Source organism: Pseudophryne corroboree, chromosome 7 (assembly GCF_028390025.1).
Source record: "Pseudophryne corroboree isolate aPseCor3 chromosome 7, aPseCor3.hap2, whole genome shotgun sequence".
In the NCBI taxonomy this organism is placed as follows: domain Eukaryota; kingdom Metazoa; phylum Chordata; class Amphibia; order Anura; family Myobatrachidae; genus Pseudophryne; species Pseudophryne corroboree.
In genome coordinates, this window is record NC_086450.1 from 182,025,813 (window position 1) to 182,040,913 (window position 15,101).

Sequence of the window (15,101 nt, forward strand, 5' to 3'; positions counted from 1 at the left end):
CTTAGCATGTCAAGGGTTCCAGTCCTAATCAGAAACCTAAAACCTAAAAACACACCTTTTCTTCTGTCCGATGTCGATGCTGTTGTTGTCCATTCTTAAAGGTTTAAAAATATTTTCTGCATTTGTCATAATGTTTTATATAGTATCTTTTGTGAGTAACCATTTTTTATTTTAATTTTTTTTATCACTGGTGGGAATTTGGCTGAATATATGACTGCTTAAATACCCGGTTAATAACTCCGTGAACCGATCCATCTACACTATGATTGACAACCTCTTATAACCTTTAAGAATGGACAACAACGGCGCAGAGAATACATGATGTGGAATAACTTAAGACTACATGTATCACGATGCGGTGTAAAGAAGGATGGACTTTATACAATCCACGGTTTTTATATCACTGTGGCTGCAATACTGGACAGGACACATGCGCAATGAAAAAGTCAGAGTGTATCTGAACTACACGCCCCATAATGCCTAGCGGGAACGGCATTTCGAAACAAGAGTGTAATGGGCACTAGAATAAAGAGACTATATACGATATCTTAATATAAGGGATATAATATATATATGTTGCTCAAGGGAGGTGATTTTCAATATGGACATCCCTCCGGTTAAATAAAAATCACATTTTGTTTTGGCACCTAAAAAAAAAAAAACTACATTTCCCAGAATTCATGGGAAAGAGGAAGTTTACATCGGACAGAAAAAAAAGCGTATTTAGGTTTTTGATTAGGACTGGAACCCCTGACATGCTAAGAGTTGCTAAATTGGTAGGGAGAGACCTGTGTCTTGATTGTAAAACCTCACGACTGTTTAAGAAATTAATACTTGATTCCTAATTCACAGGGAAAACTACATCTCCCAGAATTCCTGTGAAACCGGAAATCTATATCAAATAGAGTAAAACGTCTATTTAGCCTTAAAATAAGGACAGGCTCTGTGCTGTATTGAGTATAACCTTAGTTGTATGGAGTGCCTTTATTTTTATGTGGATTTCATGATGACACAGTAAAGATTTAGAACACTGCCGTGTAATGAAAGATGTCCCTTCCTGTTTGGTGATTTCCTGTTTGGATACTATTGGCTACTAGTACTATAAGTACATGGCTTCCCACACAGCAGGTCATGTCTTGACAAAGGTCCAAGGACGGAAACGCGTCGACAGACTGCTGTGTGAGTAGCCACCAAACCTTTCTTTCAATTGGAAAGCTCTATTTGGACTTTTTTATTGCGATTTGTACGGATTTTTTATTTTTTTATTTTCTAGTAAATATTTTGGTGGAGAATTTGTTTATGTATATGAAATTTTCTCATGATGGACTTTTTTGGACATTCCTTTTTTGGATAAATAAAAAAGTATTGTTTTTAACTTCTGAGATCAACTAACCTTTTCTGACTGACCAGTGGAAGTGCAGTAAAGAAACAGTGATAGGATTCATCTGACCCCCATAGCTGTGAGTTGGGGTACGCCCACAAATCTTCTAATTTTTAGGAAAGATATTGTGATATAAGTTATCCATTTGATGATTGTGGTAGTCGGGGTACGCTACCACTCTTGGAATTTAATGGGATACTAAAGTCCTTCTGGGGCAAGATCACCCTGTAAAGATACCTTGATATGTGTGTGATACTCTAATTTTGTGTGAGTGAGGTACGCATGTACTAGTTTAAAATAATTAGTACTTTTTGGTTTGACCTCTGAAAGCATTACTACACATCTGCTGTCTTTCTTCATTTCCATTTGTTGTACTAGTTGACCACGATGTCTGAGAAGTATATTAAGATCTACGCAGGACACTTCCAAAACTGATAAGATACCTTGATGAGAGTCAACATCACTGACACCGTGTGAGTTGGGGTACGACACCCAGTCTTTGGATCAATTTTTTTATACCTGGTCGATGGAACTTTAAGTGTTTTTCAGCTAAGACGGCTAAAGAAACCTTTATGTGCATATCCCACTCCCTATCTACGTGAGTGGGGGTACACTATACAGCAAAATCTTTATCTGTTTAGAGTTAATCAGTAAAGGGAAGTAATTTTTTCATTTAGTATAAAATTTCCCCTTTACCCAGCGCCATAGGTGAATTATTTATTCCTTTTTTTGTTTCTCTATTCGGATGTTGGTGTGTGTTTATAATCTCCGTTGCCATTGCACAGACCCATGGAGCATGAAAGTGGGCATCTCTGTACTCGTACACTCGATCGCACAGTGGAGCACAAAGAAAAGGGTGATATTAGCATTTCCATAGTTCTGCAACAGCTATTGATAGTGCGGCTGCGGTCACAGCTGCATTAACAACACTCTCTGGATTAGGCCTATATGCCTGTTTATAGAGCATACTGTATGTTGTGTGCGTTCACATTGAGCTCGCGCCAAATTCAGGAATGAGCAAGTGTGAGTGATGCAGTCAGATGCCCACCAGTAAACATGGGCTATACCCTGAAACAGCTACCTAGGACCCACTTTTAGAAGATGAGTGGGTTCCACAAGACACGCTCATCTGGCTCTGTGTGCCAGCGCCCTAGCCAATCAACAGCATGCAGGAGTTGACTGGCTCATTCCCCAGCCAGTCACGTACTGTTGTTCCCAGCCATTCGCAGCATGCAATGTCTCCCTCCCCCGCCAGTGCAGCACAGTGCCCTGCTATTTGAATCCTCGCAGTAGCGATGTGACCCTGGGAACCGCCGCAGGCATCATGCATCTGTTCAGCAGTACAAGCAGAGACTGGCCCCACTCTCCCAACACAGCCCCACCAGCACCCTCCTCCTCCGCTACAGTGATTGCCGCTCTGTCACTGCTTCCATACTGTGCTCTGTGTCTGGGCTGCGGGACAGTGATACCCGGGGCCCCTGCACTGCACTGGCCGGAATCTGTGCACGAGAGAGTCTCATGTATAGACTGTGACCCTGCACGTAAGGATGCATGATGTGTACAGAGCATAGTATTGTATATGCTCCGCAGTCACCTGCGCTGTGGAGGGAGGGGTATGGCCACTTAGGAAGGGTATTAGTGCCCACAGCGAGTAACCTCCCACCATTTCCATGCAGCCTGGCCTACTACTAAAATCATTGTGTGTAGAAGTGTGTGACCGCCTCCCCGTTCAGCAGCGTGCGTTTTCCCTATGTGTTTGCAATGCAGAAGGGTTTATAGAGAAGGTATTAACTGGGCTTTGTATATCCTTGCAGGATCAGTCTGCTGTATTGTAGAAATAGGTTACAGCACGCTGTTCCGATCATGGCCGGATGATATAAACCTAATCACCCCCTTCCTACCCCTAACCCCCTCCTTGCACTCGGTACTGCCCCAGCTGCTATCTACCCTTACCCCCTTCCCTACCCCCAGTACGGGATGCTGCGGTCGATATACGCCAGGATACCCATCCCAACTAGACTAATGTTTATGTGCCTGATCATATTTCTCTATAATCCTATATTAAGATAATATGTAATGGTTTTAAAATAATGATTGTCTTTTCTTACCAGCGGTCTCTCCTGGTGTGGCATGCCTCATTTTATTGCATCTCCCATGATGTCCTTGCACCTGTATCAAGTATGTCATAATGTAGGCTGTCATCCTACAGTGTTATGGCTGTGATTGTGTATGATGGAATATTTGGCAGGGACAGTTGTGTATAACTAGAACATTTATATGTAACCATGTAGGACATGCTTTAAAAGAAGGGGGACTGTTGATTTGCGAGATATCTATACTTCCCAACAAAAGCATGGAAATAAAGAACAAGATATTAAGCCTAGTTTACGTTAGAATGGCTCTATTATTATTACTTAGCCTTGTTTCCATTGATGATTAGTGAGCCATACTTCAGATGCTCATTAAACTTGAAAACTCTGTATTCTAAACCACCATAATATTCAGTCCAAAATATTTTGTGCAACTGCACATTTCTTATTGGATAAAAGGATCTTGGAAATTTGGACCATTTAAGAGTAGTAATACTTGCATTAGCAGCTAGCTCAGTAACTAGCTTTAGATACACACAAGACATTATAAGCACTCGTTAGTCCCACCTTGCGTCACAGAGTCACAGTTTTGATTCTCTTGATTGTTGGAAAGAAACTGGTTCCAGAACCCGGAGGGCAGTGAGAGGAGCAGAAACATTACCTAAAGACAATCCCAGAGAGCTGTGGTAAGTATGAAAATTAGAGAACAGCATTCAACAACTTCCACCAGAATCAGGCACCTTACCTTGGCTTGTCTGGGGGTATCCTGCATGATTATTAGAGGGCTGGGTTCAGGCACAGAATGCCCAACAATGGTAGGACCAAACACCCGGGACAGATTAATCTGGTCCATCTGACACTCCGGGCTCCGCATAACCCTGTGGAAGAGAGGATTTACTGAAATTGGGGCTGTAAAAATAGGATTTTAATTACCTACCGGTAAATCCTTCTCTTGTAGTCTGTAGGGGATACTGGGAATCCATTTAGTACCATGGTTAATAGACTGGTATGAACGTCACGAATAGACACAATTTTTCTCTGAAACCACACTGACAAGGCAGAGATATGAACCTTGAGGAAAGCCAGACGAAGGCCTAAATCCAGGCCTTGTTGTAGAAAAGCCATAAGTCTGGAAGTACTGAATTTGTAAGCATCGTAATTCTTAGCAGCACACCAGGTGAAGTAAGAATTCCAGACCATGTAATAAATCCGCGCAGATGCCAGTTTGTTCAGCATAGTGTGGATAACCGCCTCAGAGAATCCTTTGGTCCTCAGGAGTGAAGCTTCAAGAGCCACGCCATCAAAGCCAGTCTGGCCAGGTCCGGCTAGACACAAGGGCCCTGAAAGAGGAGTTCTGGGCATTGAGGAAGTAGAAAAGGATGCTCTATCGATAGACCCCGCAGGTCTGAGAACCAATGCCGTCTTGGCCACGCTGGAGCGACTAGAAGCAGTATTTCTCCTTCTTGTTTGAACTTCCGCAGTACCCTGGGCAGTAGTGACACTGGAGGGAACACGTATGGCAGCCGAAAGTTCAATGGAATTGCCAGTGCGTCCACGAACGCTGCTCGAGTATCCCTGGTTCTTGATCCGAAGACCGGAACTTTGTGACTGTGTCGAGACACCATCAGGTCTACATCTGGTAGGCCCCATTTGTCCACTATAGGAGTTGAAAGACTTCCTGATGAAGACTCCACTCTCCAGTGTGTACGTCCGGATAACAAGGAAATCCGCTTCCCCATTGAGGGCTCCCGAAATAAACAATGCCGATATTGCTGGCAGATGGTGTTTCGGCAAACAAAGGATTTTTTGACACTTCCATCATTGCCATGTGGCTTCGCGTGCCACCTTGATGGTTTATGTATGCCACCGTGGTGGCGTTGTCTGACCGTATTTGAACAGGCCTGTTCTGTATCAGAGGCAGGGCGAGAGACAAAGCATTGAACACTGTCCGCAATTCCAGAATGTTTATCGCGAGAAGTGATTCCTCCATGGTCCACCGACCCTAGAAAGAGTGTTGCTCCAACACTGCACCCCAACCCCTTAGACTGGCATCTGTAGTCAGTAGGACCCAGATGGGTATCCAGAAGGGACAGCCCCTGCTCAACTGCTGGTCCTGTAGCCACCAGGTCAGCGACAGATGTACCTCCGGAGTCAAGGAGATCATGTGAGACCTGATCCGATGAGGTAGGCCATCCCACTTGGAGAGGATAAACCTCTGCAGAGGGCGGGAATGAAATTAAGAGTACTCTACCATGTCGAACGCAGACACAATGAGGCCTAGTGCTTGCATCGCTGATTGTATTGACACTCATGGGCGAGAGAGGAAGTATCTGATCCTGTCCTGAAGTTTCAGGACCTTCTCTGGAGACCGAAACAGCTGTTGACTATGTGTGTCCAGCAGTGCCCCTAGGTGCACAATGCTCCGAGCAGGGACCGGCGAGGACTTCTTCCAGTTGATGAGCCACCCGTGGACTTGTAGGAAGTTTACAGTCAGTTGTAGATGACTGAGGAGGACATCGTGGGAGTTTGCCAGGATCAGCAAGTCGTCCAGATACGTCAGGATCCTTACTCCATGGCGACGGAGATGAGCAGTCATCACGACCATAATCTTGGTGAAGATCTGAGGGGCCGTGGCCAGTCCAAACGGCAGAGCCTGGAATTGATAGTGAAGGTTGCCAATAGCAAACTGCAGATATTGCTGATGCGATATGGCAATAGGTATATGCAGGTAAGCATCTTGTATATCCAGTGATACCATATAATCTCCAGGTTCCATGGCCAGTACAATTGAGCGCAGTGCTTCCATACGGAACTTGGACACTCTCACAAACTTGTTCAGTAATTTGAGCTTGAGTATAGGCCGGAAAGACCCACTGGGTTTCGGGACTAGAAACAGGGTCGAGTAGTATCCACCACCACTCCTGTATCCAGGAGAGAACGCACAACCAGAGAATGCACAACCAGCTTGCGCCTTCAACGGATCCAAAGGGATAACCGTTGTGCAGGACTGGCGAGGGGGACGTCTCTTGAAAGACTGCGTACCCGTGAGAAACAACTTCTCGCACCCATGCATCTGAAGTGGTCTTCAACTAGACATGGGTGAATCGCAGAAGTCGGTCTCCCACCCTGGAGTCGCCCAGGGGGAGGCCCGCCCCATCAAGCAGCAGGCTTGTCGTGTTTAGAAGCAGGCTGACGGACTGCCCAGGATTGTTTTGGCTTAGTGGTTTTGGGAGCACGAGATTTTCTCTAGTATGCCTACCCTTTTCGCTCCTTTTGGCCTCAAGGGAAAACAAAAGTGGTACCTTTTAGCTTCTGTGCAGAAGGATTAATATTTGGGAGAAAATAGTCAGTCACAATTTTATTGAGATCTTCCCCAAATAGTATGTTCCTTAAAAGGGACTACCTCCAAAGTCTTTCTGGAGTCCAGGTCCACCTTCCATGACCTCAAGCACAGACTATGGCGAGCCAGGTTGTACGTAGTCTATGCCTTGACCGCCAACACACCCGCCTCAGAGGACACCTCCTGAATGTAATAAGGCGGCGGTGGTAATACGAGACAGGTACTGTCTGGCAATGTCAGAGGTATCCTGAGGCAGCCCTTCCTCTAATGCCTGAACCCATGCTTCAATTCCTTTTGCAGCCCAGGAGGCTGCTATAGTGGGTCTATGTACAGCACCTGTAAGGGAGTAAATAGACTTCAGGCATCCCTCCACATGCTTATGTCGGTTCCTTCAGTGAAGTGACAGTGGCGACAGGCGGAGTAGATGACACCACTAGACGGGTGACATGGGAATCCACCGGCGCTGAATTTTCCCACTTGTTACACAACTCTGTAGGGAGAGGATTGCGAGCTACCATCCGCTTACAGAGGGAGAATTTCTTCCCTGGAGTAGTCCAGGGTTCTTGTCGTATGCCCACTAAATGGTCAGAATGTGGTAAAAATGTTTTTGTTACCTCCTGACGTTTAAACTTATCAGGTTTCTTAGACACCGTAATGGAAGCCTCATCATCATCTGATATTTGCAGGATCTGCTTGATAGCAATCACTAGGTCAGGGACATCAACCTGTGTTGTATATTCCTCGTCAGAAGCAGCTGTGTCAGTGTCTGACAGGACAGTATGCTCCCCATCCTCTTCAGAAGAATCTTCTGAGAGTTTAGTGGATTGCGAGGAGAAAGTAGCCCGCTTAGATTACCCCGTGACACGAGAGTGGCTTGGGGCAGTCTTATGTGTAACCAAAGATTGACTCAATTGCTGCAACTGGGTATCCACCCAAATTATCCACCAAAGGCGGATTTACCATAGGAACAAGATGTGACTGTAACGGAACAGGAGGTCCCATAGGGGGCGTAAGGTGTGTCACAAGCGTATTTAGCATAGTTGAGAACGCCTCCCAAGGTGGCTCCTGATCAGTTTCAGGAGCTGTGGACTGACTGGGAGATGTATGGCACATAGTACACATACCATCATACAAAACTTCCCCCTCAGGCAAAGCCTTGGCGCATGCGCTGCATGATGCAGGAGCGTTCCCGGATTTCCCGCCCTTTGTGTTAGACATTTTCAGTGATGCAACAACAGAGTGTATTAGTACGATGCAGCCAGACAGAGTACAATACCTGTGAATAAATTCCCTAGTATGTGACTGAGTCCCCAGTACAAAACACCAGAGAAATAAATCCGGTATTATGTGACGAGGACACAGTAGAACACACTTAGGGCCCAATTCGGAGTTGATCGCAGCAACAAATTTGTTAGCAGTTGAGCAAAACCATGTGCACTGCAGGGGGGACAGATATAACATGTGCAGAGAGAGTTAGATTTGGGTGGGGTGTGTTCAAACTGAAATCTAAATAGCAGTGTAAAAAAAGCAGCCAGTATTTACCCTGCACAGAAACAATATAACCCACCCAAATCTAACTCCCTCTGCAAATGTTATATCTGCCCCACCTGCAGTACACATGGTTTTGCCCAATTGCTAACAAACTTGCAGCTGCGATCAACTCAGAATTACCCCCTTAATCGGTAAATACTGTGAAGCACTATATATGTGACCCAGACGCACCTAGTCCTTTAAGGTACAGAATACAGTGATAGACAAAGCTGGGATAATAGTGAAATACACACAGCAGATACAGGCACACACAGTCACAGTGACAATGCAGATAGTTATTTTAGTCAGACAATAAAACTGCACTGGACTAATATATATATATATATATATATATATATATATATATATATATATATATATATATATATATATATATATATATATATATATATATATATATATATGTGTGGTCTCAGACCGGACGTATCTATCAGAATACTCTTACAGTATATTCTGGCACAGGTACACTTATTCTTAACTAACTTTATATTTACACTACTAGTCTTTATATTGACATGTGAAATACTTAAGTGTTTGTAAAATCACAGTGCTGATGTACAGGTGGATTTACAAGAGAGACCTTGTCCTGCAGTCCCTGAGACCAGTCGCAGCTATGCTTAAGAGATTGTGCCCAGCGTCTCAGTCAGGGAGTGAGGGAGAGTGTGCGGCAGCTCCAGGGCGGGATCACCAGCAGTAGATGGTGCCCTGGGCCGGGGGAGGGGCTACAGGTCAAGTGCCGTCTCCCCTATGCTGGTCCTCACCACCGGGTACTATGGATTATTATTAAAGTGGGCATTCGTACACCCAACCTGTACTCCTATGCACTGGTGGATATAGTGGGGTCCCTGCTCGGTGACACTGTCCACGCCAGTGTCGCAGTCCGTATCCCTAGACTGCGATCGGAATGCAATTTAATGGCAGATCCCACCTGGGGGACCATCTTACCTCCTCCCTTCGTAGCAGCCACGCGAACCAGGGGAGCGCTGCGACTGTGTGCCCAATGCTGGAGCATCCCCGCCGCAAGTACCTGGCAACAACTGAGCCAGCGGGAGTATGCGACGCTGCTGGGGAGGCGACGGACAGAATGTCACCCTAACATGTAAGTGCTGCGGCCCTTGAAGTCTTCAAGTAAAAGCTTTTTAAGGGCTGCTCAGTGCAGCTTCCCTGTTAAGTTACCTGCTCTGCAGGGAACCAACTCGAAACTGAGCTCACAGTGCCTGGAGGTAGGGTTATAGAGGACCCAATGCATCCTGGGACACTTTAGCCTGTTGGTGCCTGGATCAAGAGCCATCTCTACACCCCAATGTTTCCCTGTGGAAACCAATGTACCTTGCTGCAGAAAGTCCCTTTTTCAGTTCTTAGATGAAACCTCTGCTTCTGCTGTAAGCACCATGATTTCCATAAACCCAGTAGTGCACAAAGGTTCTGGTAACAGTCAGTAGACAAGCCAGCAACTTAGCAAGGTTGAACGTATAACCTAGGATGTCCACGACTGCCAGCCATTGGGGTTGTGTTCATTTGGAAGACCGCTAAATTGTGATGCGACATTCAGAGCAAGGCTCTAAAAAAAAAAATAAAAAAAAAATGGAAGGTGATGGGTAATTCTAACGTCATTCAGGAGGAGGTCTAGTTTTCAAGTACCAGGTCTCCTAGAAGTGGGACTTCGTGCCACAGAGTCTTGGTATGATGATTAAGGAGAAAGCATGATTTATAGGGGCAGATGTATTAACCTGGAGAAGGCATAAGGAAGTGATAAACCAGTGATATGTGCAAGGTGATAAAGGTAGCAGCCAATCAGATCCTAACTGTTAATTTACATATTGTAGCTGATTGGCTGGTGCCTTTATCACCTTGCACGTATCACTGGTTTATCACTTCCTTATGCTTTCTCCAGGTTAATACATCTGCCCCACAGTACAGAAGGAGGCAGTATCCATAGAAAGAACACACACAACCATTATAGGGTGTTATTTCATGGTCAACAATTTAGGGCCAGTATTACCTGTACAGATGCAGGATGAGGAAGGCCAAAGTGTCTCTGTTGGCGGGAGGAAGCTCCTGAATAATTTGACAGATCTCAGATTTACAATCACTCTCATTAAGAATATCTAAAAATGATTAAAAAAAAAAAATGTCAGGACATCAGTCTAACAGAGCCCATGTCATGGGAAGCCCTGTCATGACCAACAAACACTATGTAACAGGTCACTGCCTTCCACAAGATCAGCTCGCTCAAATCCTGCTGCTGTGACTATTCTGATGATCCGATTGGCCAAGATTGTTCTATACCACCCACTTCAAACGCAGACATTCCAAATAACTAGGAGATGAAAATTGTATACAATGTGCTCAGACCCTTGTGAAAAGCACCTTCACTAGAATGAAAGCAGACTTGTTACAGTAGTACTACTATTCTGATAACAGTGTCTGTACCAGCAGTAACAATAAGACCTGCATGTGGTTGGTAATTTAATTTGCTCTTGAGCTACTCAACTTCAAGAAAGTTGCCCTGAAGAAATGCACACCTTACAATGAAAATGTATCCTGCCCTCCCATTACTTGAGAGTGTACATTGATTTTATACTTACCTGCTAATAGCTGCAGCTTATGCTGTAAGTACAAGTGCAGCACCTGCAGCAGTTAGTGAGTAAACAGAGGTGTGCCCTGAAGTGGAGACTGACCACCAATAAAACAAAACAAATTGAAATATTGATCTGTTGCCCCCACCCCTTCCCAACTTTGCTGCACCCTGGGTTACATGATCCCCCAAGAGTACTCCCCAACTCCAACCCCAAAACGTACCAGCTGCATCTAGGAACTGATTATGCAGAGAGAAGGTCAGGAGTGGCTCCTTCAGGTTCCGTAGAAAATCTTTCAGAACTCCACAAACTGCATGAATATCTTCCTTCCCTAGATACAGAGACTTCCCTTTACCAAACAGAAGCTTCTGTTTCATCTCCTTCACCAGCCGCTCACAGCCAGGAATGCGATAGATGCCCCTCTGGGAACAGACAGGGTATTAAGTTACTAAATCCGGCTTGTGGTTATACGGATGATAGAGAACTTAGGATATCCTATGGATTATAATGGACCCTTTAAAAAAAATTCTCATAAAATTGCAGAGTGGCAAAACAAAGCATTGCCAAGCCGCATGGCAAAATTTGGGGAAGAGCGCGGCGATTTTGAGTCACGCTGTAGTGTAGAAGGTCACAGATTGGTGTTTTGCTGTACATACAGATGTGTGCACATGCACCTAGCCTCAATGCGCCATTCGGCACAGGAGCCTTACACAAGTGAACGGTGCAGAGTATTTTTAGCATGAATATGCATTTTATTCACAATGTGTGCAACAAAAGCACACTCCGATAATGCACCGATTAATTTTATATGAAACATTTGTATGTCTGCGGAACAATGGAACTTGGCGTGGAAAAACAGCTTCTGCATCATAGCACTTCATATACAGATTCAGACTCTGTCCCACAAATATACAAGTGTCGCGCATCACATCAATTTAATCAGTGCAGTCTGGATAAGCAGTTTTATCGCATTGCGATTAAGGTTCACATTCACGTGAAAAAGATATATCAGTGCAAGCCAAGATGCATGGAAACTGAAGCATAAAGAAGATGTTTGTTGCAACTGCAGCAATAGTGTATGGGGTCACATCTGTACTCTGGCCCTTGTGCATGCTCAAAACAGCAGAGCAGGAGCTTCACAAGATAGATCCGTCACCCATGTGCCCTTAACAGCTCCACCACAAGCAATGGTAGTAGTTCCACCTGTCATGTTGTGCAAAATGTTACAAATGCGTTCATTTATACCTTTACATATTGGATAAATGTATATTTTCAACTTTTCCCAGATATAATACTGTAAAGAAAGATTTAGTCACTGCAGGATTTCCGTACCTCACTCATCCCCCTCTTCTCAATTTCATTGACACATTGAACCACCAGGCTGGGTACTATTGGAGGCGTAGCAGGAGCATAGTCAGCCAGCAACCCCTGTTCACAGAACACAATGGGGAACACTTAAGTGTATGCAGGAGTAAGGGGATGGGGAGGGCAAAATGATAGGCGAAAATTACCTGTCCCCTTTTGCTTCCCGTTTCCTGGGGGGGCAACATCGTGGAAACACATTGCTTGGAGCAAAAGTTCCTGCACTCTGGATGTATCAGAATCCGACAGTTCCGGCACTTCAAAGACATCTTCCCAAAACGGGTCTTTTGCCCACACACATAACACTGCTCAGCACGGATCATCTGCATAGAGAATTCATCATGGACGTGTAAGGTCTTGGAGTTAGAGAGGTGGCTCTGTCACTGGGGTACAGTGCATACAATCATACAGTATTGTGGCAGCCTGTCAAATTCAGCCCAGAAACTGATGCCTTCAGTGTGTAGGTGGTCATAGAGCATGTAATGTTCTCCTAGTTTACACTACCTAAAAACTTTACTGCACATTACCTTTCCATAATTAACCAGTAACTATATGGACCTATGTCACATGGCATAGACCTCAAATATTAACACATGCACTTTTACATACATGAATAGATGTTTTTTACATTGCAGAGTTAAAATGTAGAACTTTGAAACCAAATGACAAAATAATCGCATTACAGTAACTGGCAGATCAGCTTGATTTTACCACAGTAGCAGCATCTCTGATACATGGATGCACCTTGGCTTTAGAAAGCAAAAATAGCTGCACAGAATAGTTATGTAAAAGCAGTAATATTCCAGTATATTGTTCCTTTAATAGAAGTAGTGAACTACGCTTGTGCTGTTTCCAAACTAATTTTTGGTCTACAGTTTAGTTAACTACAGTTTAGTTAACATTAAAAGAACCTATAACTTGGCCAACATTTTTTGAGTAATGCAGTGTGAGTGAGACTGGATTGTCTGGCTGCCTATGGCTTGTCTAGACAGCTGCAACGGATACCATGGCTTAAAGCCTGGGCAATCCTGGATTAGACTGACGTTTCACCTTCAAACATTATATTATTTATGTGCAGCACTACAATGTTTCCAGTTCTTCAGGACCTTTTCTCTCACCGTTTTGGAAAGGAACACATGAGCTGGTGCAGACTTTGGTGGAGCAACTTCTGGTTCGAGCTCCTGTTCAGCCTCATTAATTTGGGGCAATATAGAAGTTTGGTCTGAAAAGGTAAAATACTAGGTCACAATGCTACAAACTGGGAAGAAGAAAGCTGTCAGAGTTAATAAACCATTTATAGCAACCCAAACAGAAAAAAAAAACCTTCTTTTTCATGTGAAGACAGAATTTTTGGTATATACCGTTAATCTATTTCTCAGAGTCCATCTGGGGGACACTGCTACCATGGGCTTATGTTGAGAACACAGGAGCTGGGCAAGTACAAAAAATAAAAAAGTCAACTTCTATTTTGAGGCTGAAGCTCCTCCCCTTTACACCCACTCCTCATCATATTTATACATTACTAAGCATCAAGGAACAGGATAAACAATGAATATACAAAAACATCTCAAAAAGAAGAGCATGGGTAGGAATGCACTGTCCCCCAGATGGACTCTGAGAAACTGAGTTAATGGCGAGTTCAAAAGTACTCTTTTCTCGTTCATCCAATTTGGGGTAACTGCTACCATGAGGATGTCCCAAAGCTGCCCCTATGGGAGGGAATTCTCACACTTGGCTGAGCAGAAAACTGTGTGCCCAAAGCTAGAATGCTTTGACACGAAAACAGTAAAAATTTGGTAAACATGTGGATTGAGAACCCTGTTGGTGTCTGAGATAGTTGCTTGGAAGAGACACCGGGGCAGATGTATTAAGCCTGGAGAAGTGATAAAGCACCGTCCAATCAGCTCTTAACTATATATTTTTCAAATCCAGCCTGTAACTTGACAGTTAGGAACTGATTGGCTGGAGCATTATCACCTTCCACTTATCACTTCTCCAGGCTTAATACATCTGCCATATGATACCAACAGTCCACCAGCAGACTGAACTCCTCCAGATGGAAAGACCATTCTTCAGGAAGAATGCAGTGTCTCCTCCCCCACAAAAAAAAAAAATCTGCATCTCAACTATCCATACCTGGAAGGTACACTGTAGATATCGCCAGCAAATATAAAAAAAAAAAAAAAAAAAAAAAAGAAGGACTGCCCATGTCAGAATCTGGAATAACTCACACACCAAGAAATATCTTGTGCCCTACTGATTATTTTTATATATGGATGTGCATTTTCAGATTAGAAATGGAAGAGCCAGCCCTGTAAAACAAACTGGGGCCACTGTTCCGAGTGCTCTATTCAGAGCAGCACTGAGCTCAATTATATTGATTGAACCACTCACTTGACCTCTGGACAAAAGGCTCTGGAGACAAAGGTGCAAGGTCACCACTCCTCTGCCTTGGAGACTTGCGTTCATTGTTAAAATGATCCAATCGAGGTTAAGAAAGAAAAAAAAGACAGCCTTTGCACAACACTTCCATCCTCAACCAATTGAGTAAAACAGACTTGGTAAAGGTGATACTGAGCAGTCAACCTCGTTCTACTGTAGTTTCTTTAGCTAACTGTAATCTCAGAGAGTGAAACATAATGCAATTAATTTTTTTTTAAGTAGAAGATGAACATCCCCATCAACTTCACACAGAGAAGACTATATGTATTCTGGAGATCCAAGCACCCTTCTTACCAACTGTTGAAGGGTCCAGATTTTGTAGTCTGGATAGAAGACCCTTTTCTACAGCCTGGTAT

At 44.1% G+C, this 15,101-nt stretch overlaps 1 protein-coding gene across 6 annotated transcripts in view; it reads right to left on the reverse strand.

Annotated features, from left to right (window-relative positions):
• Nucleotides 1-15,101, reverse strand: part of LOC134944918 (rac GTPase-activating protein 1-like) — a 220,766-nt gene that overhangs the window by 78,609 nt on the left and 127,056 nt on the right. For 5 of the 6 annotated variants that reach the window (XR_010181988.1, XR_010181987.1, XM_063933862.1 and 2 more), the window contains exons 9-15: nucleotides 13,422-13,525; nucleotides 12,453-12,626; nucleotides 12,274-12,369; nucleotides 11,165-11,363; nucleotides 10,365-10,470; nucleotides 4,217-4,349; nucleotides 4,039-4,132 (exon numbers count right to left, since the gene is read on the reverse strand). Coding sequence is in view for 4 of the 6 variants with exons in the window: in XM_063933862.1 (XP_063789932.1) it covers nucleotides 4,039-4,132; nucleotides 4,217-4,349; nucleotides 10,365-10,470; nucleotides 11,165-11,363; nucleotides 12,274-12,369; nucleotides 12,453-12,626; nucleotides 13,422-13,525 (906 nt within the window). In the remaining 2 variants the exon portion in view is untranslated. The remainder of the gene's footprint in view (nucleotides 1-4,038; nucleotides 4,133-4,216; nucleotides 4,350-10,364; nucleotides 10,471-11,164; nucleotides 11,364-12,273; nucleotides 12,370-12,452; nucleotides 12,627-13,421; nucleotides 13,526-15,101) is intronic. The other variant, XM_063933864.1, reaches the window with a different exon arrangement.